This window comes from Eretmochelys imbricata, chromosome 11, assembly GCF_965152235.1.
Source record: "Eretmochelys imbricata isolate rEreImb1 chromosome 11, rEreImb1.hap1, whole genome shotgun sequence".
Classification (NCBI taxonomy): Eukaryota; Metazoa; Chordata; order Testudines; family Cheloniidae; genus Eretmochelys; species Eretmochelys imbricata.
Window position 1 is genome coordinate 52,733,715 of NC_135582.1, and position 17,013 is coordinate 52,750,727.

General features: G+C 43.4%; 1 protein-coding gene across 2 annotated transcripts in view; it reads left to right on the forward strand.

Moving 5' to 3' along the window:
- The window catches only part of NAB1 (NGFI-A binding protein 1), a 31,863-nt gene extending 17,954 nt beyond the window's left edge, over nt 1-13,909 (forward strand). The window contains exons 5-8 of one of the 2 annotated variants that reach the window (XM_077830236.1): nt 6,014-6,124; nt 7,742-7,901; nt 10,321-10,470; nt 11,744-13,909. In XM_077830236.1, the coding sequence (XP_077686362.1) occupies nt 6,014-6,124; nt 7,742-7,901; nt 10,321-10,470; nt 11,744-11,835 (513 nt within the window). In that variant the 3' untranslated portion in view covers nt 11,836-13,909. Of the gene's footprint in view, nt 1-6,013; nt 6,125-7,741; nt 7,902-10,304; nt 10,471-11,743 lie in introns of those variants that run through there. The other variant, XM_077830237.1, reaches the window with a different exon arrangement.
- The last annotated feature ends 3,104 nt before the right edge of the window (nt 13,910-17,013 follow it).

Consider the following 17,013-nt stretch of genomic DNA (forward strand, 5'->3'; position numbering starts at 1 on the left):
CCAGAGCCCACACCCCAACCCCCAATTTTGTGAGCATTCATGGCCCGCCATACAATTTTCAAACCCAGATGTGGCCCTCGGGCCAAAAAGTTTGCTCACCCCTGCTTTAGCCTGTTGTTTGGGAAGCTGTTGTTTTGGAGAGGAGACCTATACACCACTGGAGAAAATATTCTCGTATTTACGGAGTTGTGAACCTTCAGGCTTTTTGTTCACTGTTTCAGCACTATAGTTCAGAAGAAATATGTTCACACTCTTTCTACTTATTTTAAAAGACTAGTAGTTCAATTATGTGATATTTTTCCTTGAAGAACTGAATGTCCTCAGTCTACAAAACGATGTTCTTCTGAATCTTCCTGTTACTGCTGTGCGCTGCACAGATGTACTAAAGCAAAACATTGTTTCATTAAAGAGGACATAATCCCGACTATACAGAATGACTGACAAAGTGGTGACACGCCCAACTTTACCACCACGTTTTTCTGTATGTTTGGGAGTTCTGTATTATTGTAGATAGCATTTATGTGGCAGGACAGTTATTTCACTTGTGTTAATGAGTTGTGGCTCTAATTTACATTGCAGATTATATTAATTTTTCAAAAATATATAGTTATATTGTTTCACTACACATTTCCTTTACAGGGTTATTTTCTTGGGGAAACATATCTCACTGTTGACTTTTTATTTTTTGTTAGCAGTATTTTTCTAACAAAAGGTAGAATATGAGAAAACATTGTAGCAAATGTTGCAGAATTCGCTCTCTCCATACTGGATGGAAATAGTGTCCATCCATGCTTTTGAAAGGTGTACTGCTGCATCTTCTGTCTCTGAATACAGAGAGTGAGGAAGTACAGTGGGTTAGTGTTCTGGCTTTTCACTTGTGGAGACATCAGGCCTGACCTTGGCTTTTCTTTTTAAAAGGTAATTTCACTTATTGCATGAGGCAGGATTGGAACATTGGAGCATGATTTGCCATTGCCTTGCCAATTAAGTAGTCATGCCTCTACAAAGTGCAGTGTGAAAGGCCAATATGCCGATTTAGAAGTGTTTCGTACCTCACATTGCATGGATGTAAATGAGTGCTTTCGGAAACAGGCAAAGTGACCTTTTCAAAAAAAAAAAAAAACAACTGGGATTTTGCAGGTTAGGCTTGATGTAGGTGTACCAGCAGGGCTGTGTGGGCAAAGTTACACATTGCCTGCTTCCAGCCACTCTTGCAAATCCTTCCTCTTCATGAGCACTAAATTCACACAAGCATTACAAAGAAACAAAATACCACGAATTACATCAGATTACCTGTAAGAGCCTTTCTCTTCCTCCGTGTGCCCTTCCCTTTTTGTTGATAGAGTGGGCAGCGAGGCTGTGGGAGTTGAGTGTAGAGAAAAGAGAGAGATTCTAGGAAAATAGCAGGCTAAAGGAATAGAGGGAGTGAGAGAAGGACTGGAATTACTTGGGATGGGAGTTGGGAGTGAATAAAAAGAAAGTGCTGTGGCTCTTAAATTTCTTCTGCATAAACTACAGTAGGGAAGAGCAAAGATGCAAACAGCATTCCGTTCTCCCACGAAGCAGCCATCTCCTTCTGTGACGAGTATGGCGGGGGGGGGGGGGGACCCTTATTTTGTCATCTTTGATGAGTCACTGGTAATGCTGCGCAAAGCAATGAGCTGCTGTGGCAGCAATTCAGAAAACAAAACAAGTCACAGGTATATTGCATAAATGGCATAGAGAGAATGGCTACTCATTCTCCTCATTTCTGCCTTTTTAAATTGTGTGTGAAGAGGTTCGCTTTCCACATATAGTATTGATGGCCAGGAGGGGAAAGTAGAGGAGAATTATAAAGTTCTTGCTCTTCCCTGTGCTGGTAATAACAAAGGAATCTTCAAGTGAGTGGCAATGTTAAAACAGAGGCGGGGGAGTGGGAGAGCCTGAGACAGCCAAGTTCAAAAAGCTCAGTGAGAGTAAGAGACCCAGAGGGGAATGCGAGACTAAAGAGGAAGCTGTGAGGAAACATCTGCAGTCAGTGCCGGCTCTGGAGAGAAAAGAGGGAAGGCAGATGCCCACCTACACCATTGCCAGGCAGGTTGAAAAGAGAACCAAGATCAGAGGTGTGGGATTTCTCTTTCTCTCCCGATCAAAAGAACAGAAGCATTAAAATCTGCTGTTCATGTAAGAAAAGTGTTATTGGCGGGGAAAGAAAGTACACATGTGAGACTGAGAATATCTGCTATAAGAAACCACTTTAAAAACAATGCAGCAGCATTGAAGAAACACGTGTGCTGTGTGTTGCAGACTCCTAGTATGGAGTAGGGAGGAGGAATGGGGAGAGGCATGCTTAGCTAGGAGTAGGCCATGGACGGATGTCATGCTGAATTGCCTAACCTTCTGCTACCTCTTTCTTAGTCATCCATTCCTATATCATAAGTCTTTGTGAACAAAAGAACAGTGCGGTAGGGGCACTTCTCAGGAATGGTGATCCAGAATCCAATTGCCTATTGAAGAAATGTATGTGAGGATAACACAAAGCAGCAGAAACCATTCATACTCAGTGGGACTGCTTTTGAAAAACGGACTTCAATTTTACACTGGCATACAAATGCTGGTGTAAATATATGCAAGCACATTTTATGGCACTAAATTACATCATTGGTGCTGTTGTACGTCCATATTCAAAATTTCAGCTACATGTACATATGAACGTAAGGCATTCACAGGCAGAGTTGAGGCCTCTTGTTAAAAAACTAAACAAAACTCCCACCGCACAATAAACTGAGGTCTAAGTGTAAAAGTAGCTAGTGTTTTCTAGTGGACTTCCAGCATCTTTCTGTTTCCAGGTGAGGTTTTATGGAGAATTTACACTGTTCTAAAGTGGTAAATACTTACTGGATTGTATTTTTCCGTTGGGGAAATTGGGGTGGGGAAGAGCTGCATAAAACACGCTGGGCCTGATTCTCCTCTCAAGGAGCGAGAGTAACCTCACTGAAGTGAATGGAGTTGCACTGTGAGGGGGAAGCAGACCTCCTGACGGCATTTAAAGTGACACAGATGTGTCTCAGAGTAGCAGCCGTGTTAGTCTGTATTTGCAAAAAGAAAAGTGGCACCTTAGAGACTAACCAATTTATTTGAGCATAAGCTTTCATGAGCTACAGCTCACTTCATCGGATGCAGCGAGCTGTAGCTCACGAAAACTTGTGCTCAAATAAATTGGTTAGTCTCTAAGGTGCCACAAGTACTCCTTTTCTTTTTACACTTGTGTCTGATCACTGTTGCATAGGCCACTGACTGCATAGGCCTCATTGTTCACTAGGTATTTCTGTCTTTTTTCCCTTTCCTTTATTAGTCAGAGGTAGTGTATCATTCTGCAGTTTTTTCTTCTGGGAATGCTACCTTTCCCTTTCTTAGATTATAAACTCTTTGGGCAGGCACTATTTTCCTGTGTGTGAGTACCTAGCGTGCTATAGGCCAGGGGTTGGCAACCTTTCAGAAGTGGTGTGCCGAGTCTTCATTTATTCACTTTAAGGTTTCACATGCCACTAATACATTTTAATGTTTTTAGAAGGTCTCTCTCTCTATAAAAGTCCATATAATATATAACTAAACTATTGTTGTACTGTAAAATAAACAAGGTTTTCAAAATGTTTAAGAAGCTTCATTTAAAATTAAATTAAAATGTTGCTCTTAGGCCGCCGGCCCACTCAGCCCACTGCTGGTCTGGGGTTCCGTTCACCTAGGCCAGCAGTGGGCTGAGTGGGGCCTGCAGCCAGGACCCCGGCCGGCAAGGGGCCGGCAGCCAGAACCGCAGACCGGCAGCGGGCTGTGTGGGGCTGGCAGCCAGGACCTCAGACCGGCAGTGGGCTGAGCGGCTCAGCCCGCTGCTGCTCAGGGGTTCCATCCGCTGGCTCCTGCCAGCTGGGATCCCGGCTGCTGGACCTGCTCAGCCCACTGCCGGTCTGGGGTCCTGGCCCTGCCCACATACAGTGGGTATCTGCCTTCTCCCTGGTTCTGGCCCCTTCTCTTCCTCTCTCTCTGCGCTGAGCTGAGGGTGGGAGTGCACTGAGCACAGGGCTGGGGGTGAAGAAGCAGGCTTGCGGTTGGGGTGTAGGGTCTGGCTAGGAGCTAGAATGAGGGAGGGGGCTCAGGGTTGGGGCAGGAGGTTTGGGTGTGGAGAGCTTACCTGGTCAGCTCCCATTTGGTGGGAGGGGTACAGGAGCTCCCGTTTGGTGCTCAGGGTGGGGGTGGGGATGTGGGGGGTGCAAGAGTCAGGATGTGGGGGGTGCATGGGATGTAGGGGGGCTGGGTATGTGGGGGGGTACAGGAGTCAGGGCAGAGGGCTGGAGGCCTGTGAGGGGGGTGCAGGTGTCAGGGCATGGGGTGTGAGGGGCCTGGGTATGTGTGGGGGTGCCAGAGTCAGGGCGGGGGTTGTGCGGGGGGGGGGTGAAGGAGTCAAGCAGAGGGCTGGGTGTGTGTTAGGGGGGTACAGGGCTCAGGGCAGGGGCCTGGGAGGTGTGCAGGGCTCAGGGCAGAGGGCTGGATGTGTATGAAGGGGGCTCAGGGCAGAGGGCTGGGGGTGTGGGCTGGGGTCGTGGGGTGCTCACGGCAGAGGACTGGAGGGGGTATGCCCTGTTTCTCTCTCTCAGACACACACGCCCGCCCACCCTTCTCCAAGGCCCTGCCCCCGCTGTTTCTCTGCCTCCACCAGGAGCAGCTGACCCCGCTCCTCCCCCACCCCCTCGCAAGGGCCATCAGCTGATTGGCAGGCAGGGAGGGACGAAGAGGAGGAGGAGAGGCAGGAAACCAGCACACTGCAGGAAGAGGCAGGGGAGCCGGCAGGACCAAGCTTCTGCCCCCTGCCCCTGCGGGAGGGGGCGGGGGGCAGAGAAGAGTGGGCCGGGCAGGGCAGGATATGATTTTTAATGGCACACTGCTGCTGCATGCCGTTAAAAATGGGCTCGTGTGCCGTCGGCTGCCGACCCCCGCTATAGGCACTGCCTGTAATCCTCCTAAAAATGTTACTTTGGGACAAGAGGCCTATGATCTCCTAGTTATGAATTTCATTGTTTTTAGATGCTACTTCTTTCTCCAGCCTCCTCCCTTGATTTAGCTCTCTTCCCTGCTGCATTTTCTTGTGAATAATAATGCATCTCCATTGCTTTACATGAGTTTTGCTTGTAAAGCACTAAACTGCATGAATATTTAATCTTGAACCTTGCTACATACAGCAAGTGACTGTAAGGCAACTTGCAATTTTCCCATGCAGAAGAGACTTGGGAGATTTGCAAGTCATAAAAGTTAGAGATGGATAAATAATTTTGGGGGCTTAGCATCCATGCACCTGGCAGAGCAGAACTGTTACCTGCCGCATACAAAGTCCATGCTACTTTGCTTTTCAGTGGGCAGCTTGCCATGCAGAGAACTTGTAAAGATAAGCCACTACCATTTTACAGTGAGACCAGTATAGTTTGTGTGTCTTTGCAGCATGTTGAATTTTGTGGTGGTTTGCCCAGTTTTCTAAGTTACTAAATTCTACTACTGTGTATCTAAGATCAGTCTCAAGGTCTTAGTCTGCATGTACGGCAAGCCTCATGGATGCTACAGATGCAAATGGTCAAAGTTAGAGCAATAGTCTGCATTTATAACATTGATTTCTTTAAAAAATCCAAAAAACCCAAGCTGCTAAATCCAAAAGAAAACCACAAAATACTGGGCCTAATTCTGCTCTGTTATACTGTCTCAGCTCCAGAATAACTCCATTGAAGTCAATGGCATTTCTCTGGATTTATACCTGGATGTGTTAGGCGTGGCACAAGCCTCTAATCTGCAAGTGGTATGAGCCAGATCGTATTTGCTGCAGTATGTTGCACTGCTGAAGCATAGTTTGGTTAACTTGTTTCAGGGTCTTAAATCCCAGTTCAGGTTTTTCACTGGAGTTAAAGAATATTCTCTTTTAAGTCATATGATACATTGCTTTTTCTTTAAAAGCAAAACAAAATCGTATGCCCTGTTTGTTTTTGCTCAACAGGATGGTTTTCCTGATTTCCAGGACACAGTCCAAACACTTTATCAACACGAGAAAGTACCACTTGCCTTGGCGAAAGGCAAAAGTGATGATTTGGCAGCTCTTAATTCCCAGGTAAACAAACCACATGAAACTATCAGGTTTCTACTGAGATGCTGTCCAGAATAGTAACAGTTGCTTTCTAGGCTGATTTTTGTATAATATTTTGATGACTAAAATCATTACCTTCATTTCTCAAAGATCACCTGGGCTAGCTGAGATAATACCACTGCTAATATGGGTTTAACTCTTGAGCTGTTATGACACTCTATAGTTTTATCTTCATTCATTGCAAGGAAGTAAGGATCTCACCTTCTAGGCTTGAGACAAGAGAAGGAATGCACCATCTACTGTTGGGAACGAACGCGATACTGACATTACAGTACGTGCCGCATAGAAGTGAAACCCTTTTAAAAGTAAAAGTAATGTTTCTGTTTGTAAAATATTAACAGAATCCCCAGGTAGACCATCGATTAAAATACACTTGAAAGTAAACTGTTAAAAAATTGTTTCTCCCTTTACCTATGTGCCGAGACCTAAAGTCAAGGTTCTATATTTACTCAGACCACTTTAGAGGTCATCCTGTTCTATAGGAGAAACACAGAACAGGTTCCTTCCCTGCTCTAAATGTCATCAGTTTACTGGAGAACCTAGGACGTGGTCTTCTCTTTTACACTGTCAGCTAATTTGTTGTGTTATCTTCTGAGCACACAGATGTCAGTGGGAGTTGAGGTCACTTCACATCTCCCAAGAGACGCTCAGCCCCTTGCAAGAATCAGCTCTTTCTTTTTTAATAGAGACAAGTAGTAATGGTGACACTTATAAAATACAAAGAGAAATCAATGAACTTCACAGTTTGCTAGCATCCATGGATGCTAATTCTACATATTTTTGCTTCCCTTTCTATTTGTATGCTTCTGTGTGGCTCTTTGAAATGGACATTTTTTTAACTGGTGATTTTTTAATTTTTTTTTATTTTTATTTTCATACGATGTTTAGTCATAGCCTTGGGAACATGATCATTTTGAAAGTTAAAATTCTCTTGGCACTAAAGTTGATGACAAACATTTATACACCATTCCCTCCCACTTTGCTCCACATTGTTTAATTTCACTCTCTCGAGGTGTATAGGTCTTCTTCATCTTCTAGACAGACATTTCACACCTTTATCCCCCACAAACATACTGTCATCCTACACTTTCACAATGGCAGATTTTTAAACTTGTGTACTGTTGTTTCCTAAAATAAAGTCTCCAAGATGTCTGGTAAAATCTTGGCATAAGTTTTTAGCAGATGTTGCCATTGCTCTTGGAATATTTTGTAGAGCCATTTATTCCAATAGGGCTAAATTTGATAAGTAAGAGACAGATCTTGCATTTGGGAATTTCTGTAAGTATAGACTGCAGTCCTAAAGTACAGAAAGTTTGTTCTCCTCAGGTAAGAACTAAGAAATATCACGTTGACTGGCTAAAACAGAACACATGTTTTTATGCACTTTGAATGACACTGTCTTCCATGGCTTTAGTGGCTGCAAAAATATTTTGTTTGCTTGATAGTTTTGAGGTCGCTGTAAAGCACACGTGTACATATGAGCCAACAAAGAACTATATCTAGACTGCTTGCTTGATTACCTGCTGGTATTATTTTTTTCCTGTAGAGCAACATCCATATATATTCTTGCTTTATTTGCAGTCTGAAAAGGTGATGGCCAAACAGATGGAGTTTCTTTGTAACCAAGCAGGGTTAGAGAGACTGCAACACTCAGAGAGACGCCTTTCCACAGGGTACTACAGACAAAGCTCAGAAGAGCACAGCCCCAATGGCGTGACGTTAGATAATGTGGATGGACAAGGTATAGTAGCTTCCAGGCATGATATTGCTGCCATCCAATTTGTCTGGTGTTATGCAAACATTGTTAGTACTGATGTTATTCATATAGCTTCAGCAGTGTGGAGGATGCTAAGCAGGTAAGTAAAGACAAGATCCCTGCCTGGAAGAACTTACAGTCACAATCAGTGTTTCTCAACTACAGGTGCATGGGGGTACGCAGGGGTCTTGCAGGGGGTAGTCAACTCATCTAGATCAGTGTTTCTCAACCTGGGGGTTGCGACTCCCAGGAGGGTCATGGGATAGGTTTTGAGGGATCACAAGTTCAGGGCTGGTCTTAGGGGGTGGCAAGCAGGGCAGTTGCCTGAGGCCCTATGCCATAGGGGGCTCTGCAAAGCTAAGTTACATGCTTCGGCAGCAGGGCTTGGGTTTCAGCTTCAGCCCTGCCACCCCCAGGACTCCAGCTTCAGACGAGGCTCACAAGTGAAAAACAGGCTCAAGTATCACACAAAAGTGTAGGTACAAAATGTATATTCCAATCAGTTTATTTTATAATTATATGGTAAAAATGAGAGAGTAAGCAATTTTCAGTAATAGTGTGCTGCAACACTTCTTTGTATTTTTAGGTCTCATTTTGTAGGCAAATAGTTTTTAAGTGAAGTGAAACTTGAGGGTACACAAGACAAATTAGGCTCCTGGAAGGGGTACAGTAGTCTGGAAAGTTTGAGAACCACTGGTTTAAATGATACAACCAGAGATAGAGCCAGATTCTGCTCAGTAACTCTGGGGAAACCCCATTGACTTCAGTGAAGATGTTCTGTATATAGACTTTTGTAACTGGGGCCAGAATTTGGCCCTTGGATTACCTCTATTTAAAACTTTACAAGTAGGCAAGAAACTGTGGTTCAGTGTACTGCCATGCAGGAGAGCTGTACTGCAGTCTTGTTCCCTCATGCACCTTGCACCTCATCTCACCTCATCAGTCTCTTGCACCTCATCCAGGGGGTGCTGCAGGGGCATCTCACAGTGACTACTCCAGCTGATTTTTAAGGAGGGGCATAGCATTCACAAGGAATCCTAGTACTCTGCTTGAGCTATGATGTTTTCAGAGAAGTAGTGTATGGGAGAGGGAAGGGATCCTCTGGGTCTCTGGCAGAGATACAGAAGGCCCTTTCCCAGGAAGAAGACTTTTACTCTTTTGCTTACTAACCTAGAAGGTAAAGCTGGTGACTTGGTGGATATCACTTCCAGCTAACTATCTCTGTACACAATAGTTGACCAGAAGATGGGGAGCTGGTTACATCAATCCCCAAGAATTAAGAACATTTTAATTACAGCTGACAGTCTTTAGTGTTCTAAAAGGGTCCCATGGTAATCCCCATAGCGTGTCCAGAGGCTTTTTGTTGGAAGGAGGATTAGATTGGATTCTTGTGTCTGTGTTACGTTTAGAACGTGAGAGGGTTTGTTTTGCTTTAAATGATGTTTTTACTGTGAAATGAAATTAAATATTAGTAATGTAGCAAAATATAATATATAAAAAGGTCTTTTTCTTTTTAGAACAAGAACATAATATTTAAGGAGGTAAGGATTAAAAAAAGAGATAGAGTAGAAGGGGAAGTGAAGGAACTATTTCTTAAGTGACATTACAAATTACGCAGCTTTTTTGTGAGTTTTGGACCAATAATTTTCAGAAGAATGCCATGTAAAGAGAGTACAGCTGTGAAGATTTAAACAGAGTCACAACGTAGCAGGCTTGTTGAACCCTCATGTGGTTTCCCTCAGGTTCTTGACTGGCTGTTTCTTGCTCACATGCTAAGGGTGTGACCAAGTGCCATATGTGGGGTTGGGAAATAATTTCTCCCCTCAGATTAGCAGTGGCCTTCTTGGGGGTTTTCAGTTCCTCTGTAGCATGTGGGTGAGGGTCACTTGCCATCTGGGTGTGTCTCAATTGTTTCCCGGCCGCTGCAGGAGCCTTGGGCATTGGGCACTTTGGTCTCTCCTATTTTCTGCTGTGGCACATGATAGTCAAGCCACCTGTGACCTGTAATACTTTGGTCTAACTTTGATTGTTAGCTTTAGTGTGGTGTTGGCCTGTGGTATGCAGGAGGTCAGATTAGATGAGTTGGTGGTACCTTGTGGCCTTAAATTCTGTGACTAACAAAGCTCAGCATGGAAGGGGAAGTTGGATCTTGACGTGTGTTTGAGGAAAATGAGGGATTGATGCTCAGCCATACCAATCTGTAGCAGCACTAGCAGCCTGGAGAGGAAGAAAGGTCATCTGCAAATCAGCATTTTACGTACTAGAAATCTCTCCTGCATGGTTGAAATCTAGAATGTTTTTCACTGATCAAATGGTGGTGTCCTTTTTTTAGCCTTAAATTTGATTTCTAGCATTGCTTTGATTCATACTCAATACTGAATATTTCAGTATTGACCTCTTTCAGGTGAGAGGCCCCTGAATCTCCGAATGTCAAATCTGCAAAATAGACAGTTGCAACACATTTCGCTAGACGGAGAGCAGCACGTAGGAAAGCCTCTGTGCAGTGACCTGATCCGACTTTACTCCAGTGGGGAGGCAAAGTCTCTGCCCTCAGGTAAGTGTTATCCATTGTAAAGCACCTCAAGCTGCCCCGTAACGTCCTTTGACAGGTGGCTTTCAGAAAGTTTGTGGGGAGCCACACACCTACTTATCCCTTTCAAAGAAGAATTTAGTTCCTAGACACCGTCTGCAGATTGATACCTTGAAACCAAGCTGCAACTGAAACCTCTGAATGACTTGTTAATCTAGAAACATACTGAACATTTGATGAGAGATTTAAGTATTGCCATGTTTTCAGTTATGCTTTGGGCAGGAGATGCAATAACTATTCACACATAAGGCAGGAGTCTTGGGACCCATCTACACAGACAAAACAGCCAAGCAGAACAACTGCTGTTGAGCTCTCTTGTGGCGGAACATGGTTGTAACATGATCTGGCTCAGTCTGTGTGAGTGGGATCAAATGATATTACAAACAGACTTTTTGAAAAGGTGCCTTCAACTCTGTTTATAAAGATTTAGCCCCATCTATCTGGGTTGGACCAAACCATTTTAGAACCTGGTTCAGCCACAGCAGAGTTTCTGTTGTTTTGACTCTGTAGACTTGGCTTTTAAGTGCTTCTGCTAGCCTTTCTATGCAGTGACTTATGGTCACTGTTTCTCCTGTGGTTTAATGCAGGCATACAGAGAAAAATCTCGAATGCTATTAAGAATATTTCTTCCACTATGAAGTCTGAATTGGATGCCTGTGTTTTTTGGCAAAGCATTTTACATATAAAACTGGTGCATTGGCATAATATTAAGAGCAGTCTTGAGACTCTTCTTCCTCAAGGTTTAGGAATAATAATGAGATGTCTCAAGGGTGGGTGTATAGTAGCGGTTCCTCTTGAGACTATTGTGCTGTTTGAGCACTTGGCAGAATGCTGTGTGTATCCTATCCATGCCTATCCTAACCCCTCCCTATTGCAACCTGCTGCCTGTAACAAGGGTCTGTGTGGTTGGAGAACCTTCTAGTCCATGGTCTTCCCACATCCAGGAATATTCCACATGCTCATGCAGAGAGCAGTATTGCTGAGCTCTGCTTCCTGTTGAATGGGGGGTTACAGAGAAGTGATTGTGGAACTGTGGTGGTTCTGACATAGTTCAGGGCTCATATGCCTTGGGAGGAGGGTGGGGCAGAATCTTGTCTTCTGTGAATGTTGATATGTCATCAGCACCCATGTAGTTCAGTGGGCAAAAACAGAAGACATTTATTTCGACACAGTATTTAACAGCTCCTCTTCTTCTCCCCCTCCCCCCCCCCCTTTTTTTTTTTTTTTTTTTTTGCAGAAGGCCTTGGTATTTTAAAAGACTTTCCTCACTCAGCTTTTAACAACATAGAAAGGAAGGTCATAAAAACAGAACCTGAAGATACAAGATAGTCATCCTACTCTGGAAAATGGCATCAGAATAAAGAATAAATCTTTAGAAGAGAACAAACAAGCCTTAATAACCAGTGTTGCCTCATTCAAATAAGAGATTTCATAGCCAAAGCCTAAGAACTGGTACAGCAGTCTGTGGAGACTGAAAAACAAGAGACTTTGCAATCCAAAACAGTAATACAGGTGGATACACATTCCTTTAAAGTGGTTTTATAATGTGGAAAGGTTCACAAATTAATATTGTGAGCCTCCTTTATTTAAGAATGTATTATGTATTTGTATAACTTATCAAAGTAAATCTAGATGTTGGGACACGTATGGAGTCCAGTAGATGTGGCTACAGTTCATTTTACTTGAAATTTCAATGTCTACTTTACATGTATCTAGCATAGATATGATTGTTATACATTTGAGTTAAAAATCCTTGGAGAAAGTGTAAGAAAACCTAGAGTGACACAACTAACAGCAAGTTTGCAATGGTATTTGTAGGAAAAAATACCAAATGCATAAAATATTTCATGGTTTAAAATGTTATGTGGATATAGCATTTGATAAAGCTGATCCTGTATTATAGCAGACACATTTGACACTTATTAATGTTATTTTAATGGTTTCAGCAGCCTATGTGTAATACATTTACAGTATATACCTATCCACTACATGGGAATGGTGAATAGGAAAATATTAGCCAGAATATGGGAGCATCCTGCTTATTGGCTCCAATTTCATTAGACAGAACAATCATTTCAGACACTGTGTAGCTAAGCCAGGGCTCCTATGCTCTCATATGGGAGGGAACTCAGAACACTAGACATTATGGACAGGATGGCAAAAGTTGTGCTTCAGACACTTAGAATATTTTGAAGTTCTCTGTGGATGTTAAAGACAAAATGCATCACAAGTGTGGCAAAGATGGAAAATGCAGGATTCATGCATCAGTATTCAAAAGGTTATATTCAATATCCAGGAACAATAAAATAACAGAGAATAGGGGGAAGGGGATACGTTACTTGTAAATGACCCATTATGAGGTGCTTCCCAACCCACGTGATTCTATGAGTATACCATATACTGCATACAGTATGCCAATATGTTCCTTTGTATATGTTAGTTAACATCTGTATTCGTTATTTATTTGACTCTTTTTTTTGTATGTTTTTCATTTTTGCAGATGCCATTTTGTCTAAAGACAAGGAATTAGCTTATAACTTAGGGATTTTGGTATTTAATGTGGGGGGGGTGTGTGTGTGTGTGTGTGTGTGTGTAGACATCCATAATGTCAGTGTAACTCCTATTGTATAGTTGCATCTCTGCAGTCAAAATAGCTATACACCTTAGTTTTGAATATAATTTTTACCCACAGTGCTCTCTGAGGCGGGGAAGTAAGTCACCAAGTAATGGATAAACTTCCACAGTGAGGTGTGCACTTCATCTGCAGTTTTGCTGTGTCCTAGATATGTAATGATTATTCAATCATAATGTACGTTGTACTGAAATTGTCAACAAAATGTGAGCTGGAATGTCTACACTGCAGTCTCTGATCACTGTAAACATGTTTAATTATTTTATCACTTTTGATTTGTGGAACGAAGCTTTATAGTAGAAACACCAGTAAACAACTTTTTATACTATTAAAACGTTTGAGTTTTTTAAATGTTTCTTGAATTGTATTGTACTGTCTCACTACTGAAGAAACTTACTTTGAGTGGAATTTGCAACTTCATTGCTAGAAATAAGAGGTTGAATGTGTTGTTATATTTGCTCCTTTATGTTGAGAGGTAATAGAATGGGTAGTAAGTATGTTTCTTCCGTTCGTTATGTTAGTCATGGTACTGGTTTGTATCTGGGTAGTTTCGTGTACAGTATTACAGTTTGGAAGCTTGTAAAGGCTTGAATTGTACAAGTTTAGTAATAGAATTTAACAAGCAACAAGTTTTTAAAGATTCAGGAAACTTCCTTCTGGTTTGTTTTGTTTTGTTTGTTTTGTCAACATCTAACATGCCCAAAATCTCTGCTGGACCACATGAAGCTCTTAAATATATTAAGAGTTTACTGGTCTGGTTTACAGCAGGTGGAGGGGAAAATAGCTCATTTCATTCATCATGGTTTCATTAGAATACAACATTTATTTTGTAAACACTAATGTATTAAATTTACTAAAATTAAAGTATATAATAGATATTTTTATTTTGAGTTTGTAAATACAGTATGATTAAGTTGTCATCAGTGGGTTAGCTCTAGGATGGTATTTTGGTTTATAATCCAATGGACCATGTCATTCCCAATACATGAGGCACTTTTTATCATGTTCAATGTGCAGCTGTGTAATAGTTTTAACTTCCTGGGTACAAAACTATTTAAGATGTTCCCAGATCCCTCATACACTTGATAATGGCAAATAGTCTATCACTCATTTTTTCCAAGGCAGGGAGTCTTGGCTGACAGCAGTCCCCTCTGAGGAGAGATGGGCTGGGCTTATGAGTGGGTACCCTATTGGGCTGCTGATGAAGAAGAGGCACCATTGCAGGTATAGGGGAAGGTTTACTCAGCCTACTGGCTGTGGGGAATTGATGGATTCTGGCTCCCCCCAGGGTACTTTTTGACCAAAGTCCAGCCTGGCAAATGATGCCTGTTCTTATGCACTTGTTAGTTGCTTAAAAATAAATTTCACCAGGACAACTTTCTCCCCCCCTCCCCCTCTTGTTTTTCTTCCTATTTTCCTTTTTTTCCAAAACGAGGGGTTACTTTTCCTGGAAGAGGAGTCGTCCAGAAACCTGCAGTGAGGGAGAAGGAGACGCTTCAAGTGCCACAGTTGCTGGCAGAAGCCTCTCCCCTGTGTAGTTCTGCTCATGTACTTTAATCCTCTTTAAAGGTTGGCACCGTGACTCCGAAAACAGGGAATGCCCTGGATGTCTTTAGAATAGAGTTCTTTCATTTGCTGTAAACTCCGCAGGCCTCAGTCACCTGGGCAAGTCAAATTGCCAACAGGCCAGCTGCATGCATGTGTGGCACAGGGGTCTTGCAACACAGTCTGCCCTATGTGGCCACCCTGTCCTTCTCTCCTCTCCCTCCATGCACACACAACTCTGAGAGAGATCTCAAGCTGTCCCATCTGTTGTTAGACTAGAGCCACGTGGAAGTAGGGACTGTGGCCTTGGCTAGCACTTCAAGTGGTAAGTCTTTATCCCACTCAGCCATTCTGCCACTGTCAGCAGGTGCCTGGGTCAGCAGCCACACTTCACCTCACTTTCTGAAAAGAAGCCTGTTTCTGGGAAGAGACTAAGTGGGAGGTTGGGTGAGATATAGGGTTGACACAGTAAAGGGGGAGTAGGTTCAGGGATAGGAGGACTGAGAGAAGAGGAACAAGCTAGGTAGAAGACTAAAGCATAGAAATATAAAAACAGAAAGGCACCACAGCTGAGAGTTTTCAGCCTGTGGTCTGGCAGGGGTGACAGATTCTTCCTAAAAGTGCAGGGCCACAATGCCCCGGTTCTGCCTCTCCACCTGCCCTGGGGGTAGGGGAGGAGCTCTTGGTCTATGTCCCCATCCCCCAGGACAGGTGGAGGGTCCAAGCTGCCTGCGAGGCTCTTACCCAGAACCGGCTTCCAGTCCGGCCTGGGGGCAGGGCCTTGGAGGTTTAAGAGCCACAGCCAGACCATGGTGGGAGCCGCAGACCCTCCATCTGTCCTGGGTGGAGAGCCTGGGGGATGGGGACATGGGCTGGGGGCTGCACTTGGGACCCACCCTTACCCCAGACAGATGGAAAGTCCGTGGCTCCCCACAGCTGTCTGAGCTCCCTGGGCTTGTTCTTACCTGGGCCTGGCGGGGGGGATGGGGCCTCAGGCAGAAAAAAAGCAGGGGGGCCAGGCCCGTCCACTTTCAAAAGTGGGAGGGTCATGAGCCTTTGGCCCTCCCTGTTCCGGCACCCCTGGCCTGTAGATCCCTAGTGGTCTGCAGACAGTCTAAGATTTCCAAAGGGGTCTGCAAATGAAAAAAAGGTTGAAAACCACTGGTACAGAACAAGAAATCAGGTGCAAGTCAGAGCAGAGAGGAGCATTTCAAAACAGAACTGGTCAGATGGACTCAGGGAGGAAAACACCCTCCTTCACCTCCTCCCACTAAACAAAACAAAACAATGGCCCTGAGAATGGAGAAAATAAGGAGGAGGAGGAGAATGACTGCCAAGGACTAAATATAATATTCTTCCACCCTATCCTTATCCGTGAATGTGGAAAGCTTGGAAGGAGCACATGCTTCACCGTTAATTTAGTACTGCTAGGCTCATTACAGGCCGAGAAGGCAAGTGCTACCTCCAGAAGCTCACAATCTAGACAACATACAAACAAGTGGGAGGTTGTTATGAATGAGGAGGGCAGTGGGACGGAGAAGTTAACCAGGCAGTTTATTCATGGTGTTTGGTTATTTTTAATGCGCACACCAGTCATTAGAAGTACTCTTTTCCCCGTGCTAAGAAGCCTGGCCTAGTAGCTAAAGCTCAGATCTGAAAGTCAGGAAATCTAGATTATGTTTCCTCTTCTCTCGTGAACTGCAGGTGTGACCTTGGGTAGGTCCTTAACCTCTTGTTCCTCTGTTGGTAATGGGGTTAATATATCTAAAGCATCTCAGAAGCGTTGTGAAACTTAACATTGTTTATAAAAGTGCTTCAAGACCCACAACTGGAAGGTACTACATTTGAAAACAATAAAATGTTTAAAAAACAAAACAAAAAAAACCCAACCACCTACCACTGTAGCCTAGCTGCTGGTGTTTATTTAACAATCAACATACATTCCAGGATGTGACTATCCTGGTGCAGGCAACAAAGTCATTGTAATGTAAACTTTGGTTATTGGCCACCTGCTTAAAGTGCTGTTTCCTTATCACTGAGGTTCTGAATAGGCAATTTATGTGGCTTGAGGGAAGAGGATCCAATCACAATTTTATTCATAATGACTATAAACTTTTAACTGCAAAGCCTCATTTCCTTCACCTTTTAAAAATAAAGAAAGCTTGTAATAGAGCAGCTGCTCCAGAAATAGTTCCCAGTGCTGAGAAGTTTTCTGGTGACCCAGGGTTAAAAGCCACATGTTTCTTAACATAATGATCTGGGAATTAGTAAGCATTTTGGCTACATTCTGCTACCCTTACTCACACTGAATAGTATTTTACTCCATGAGT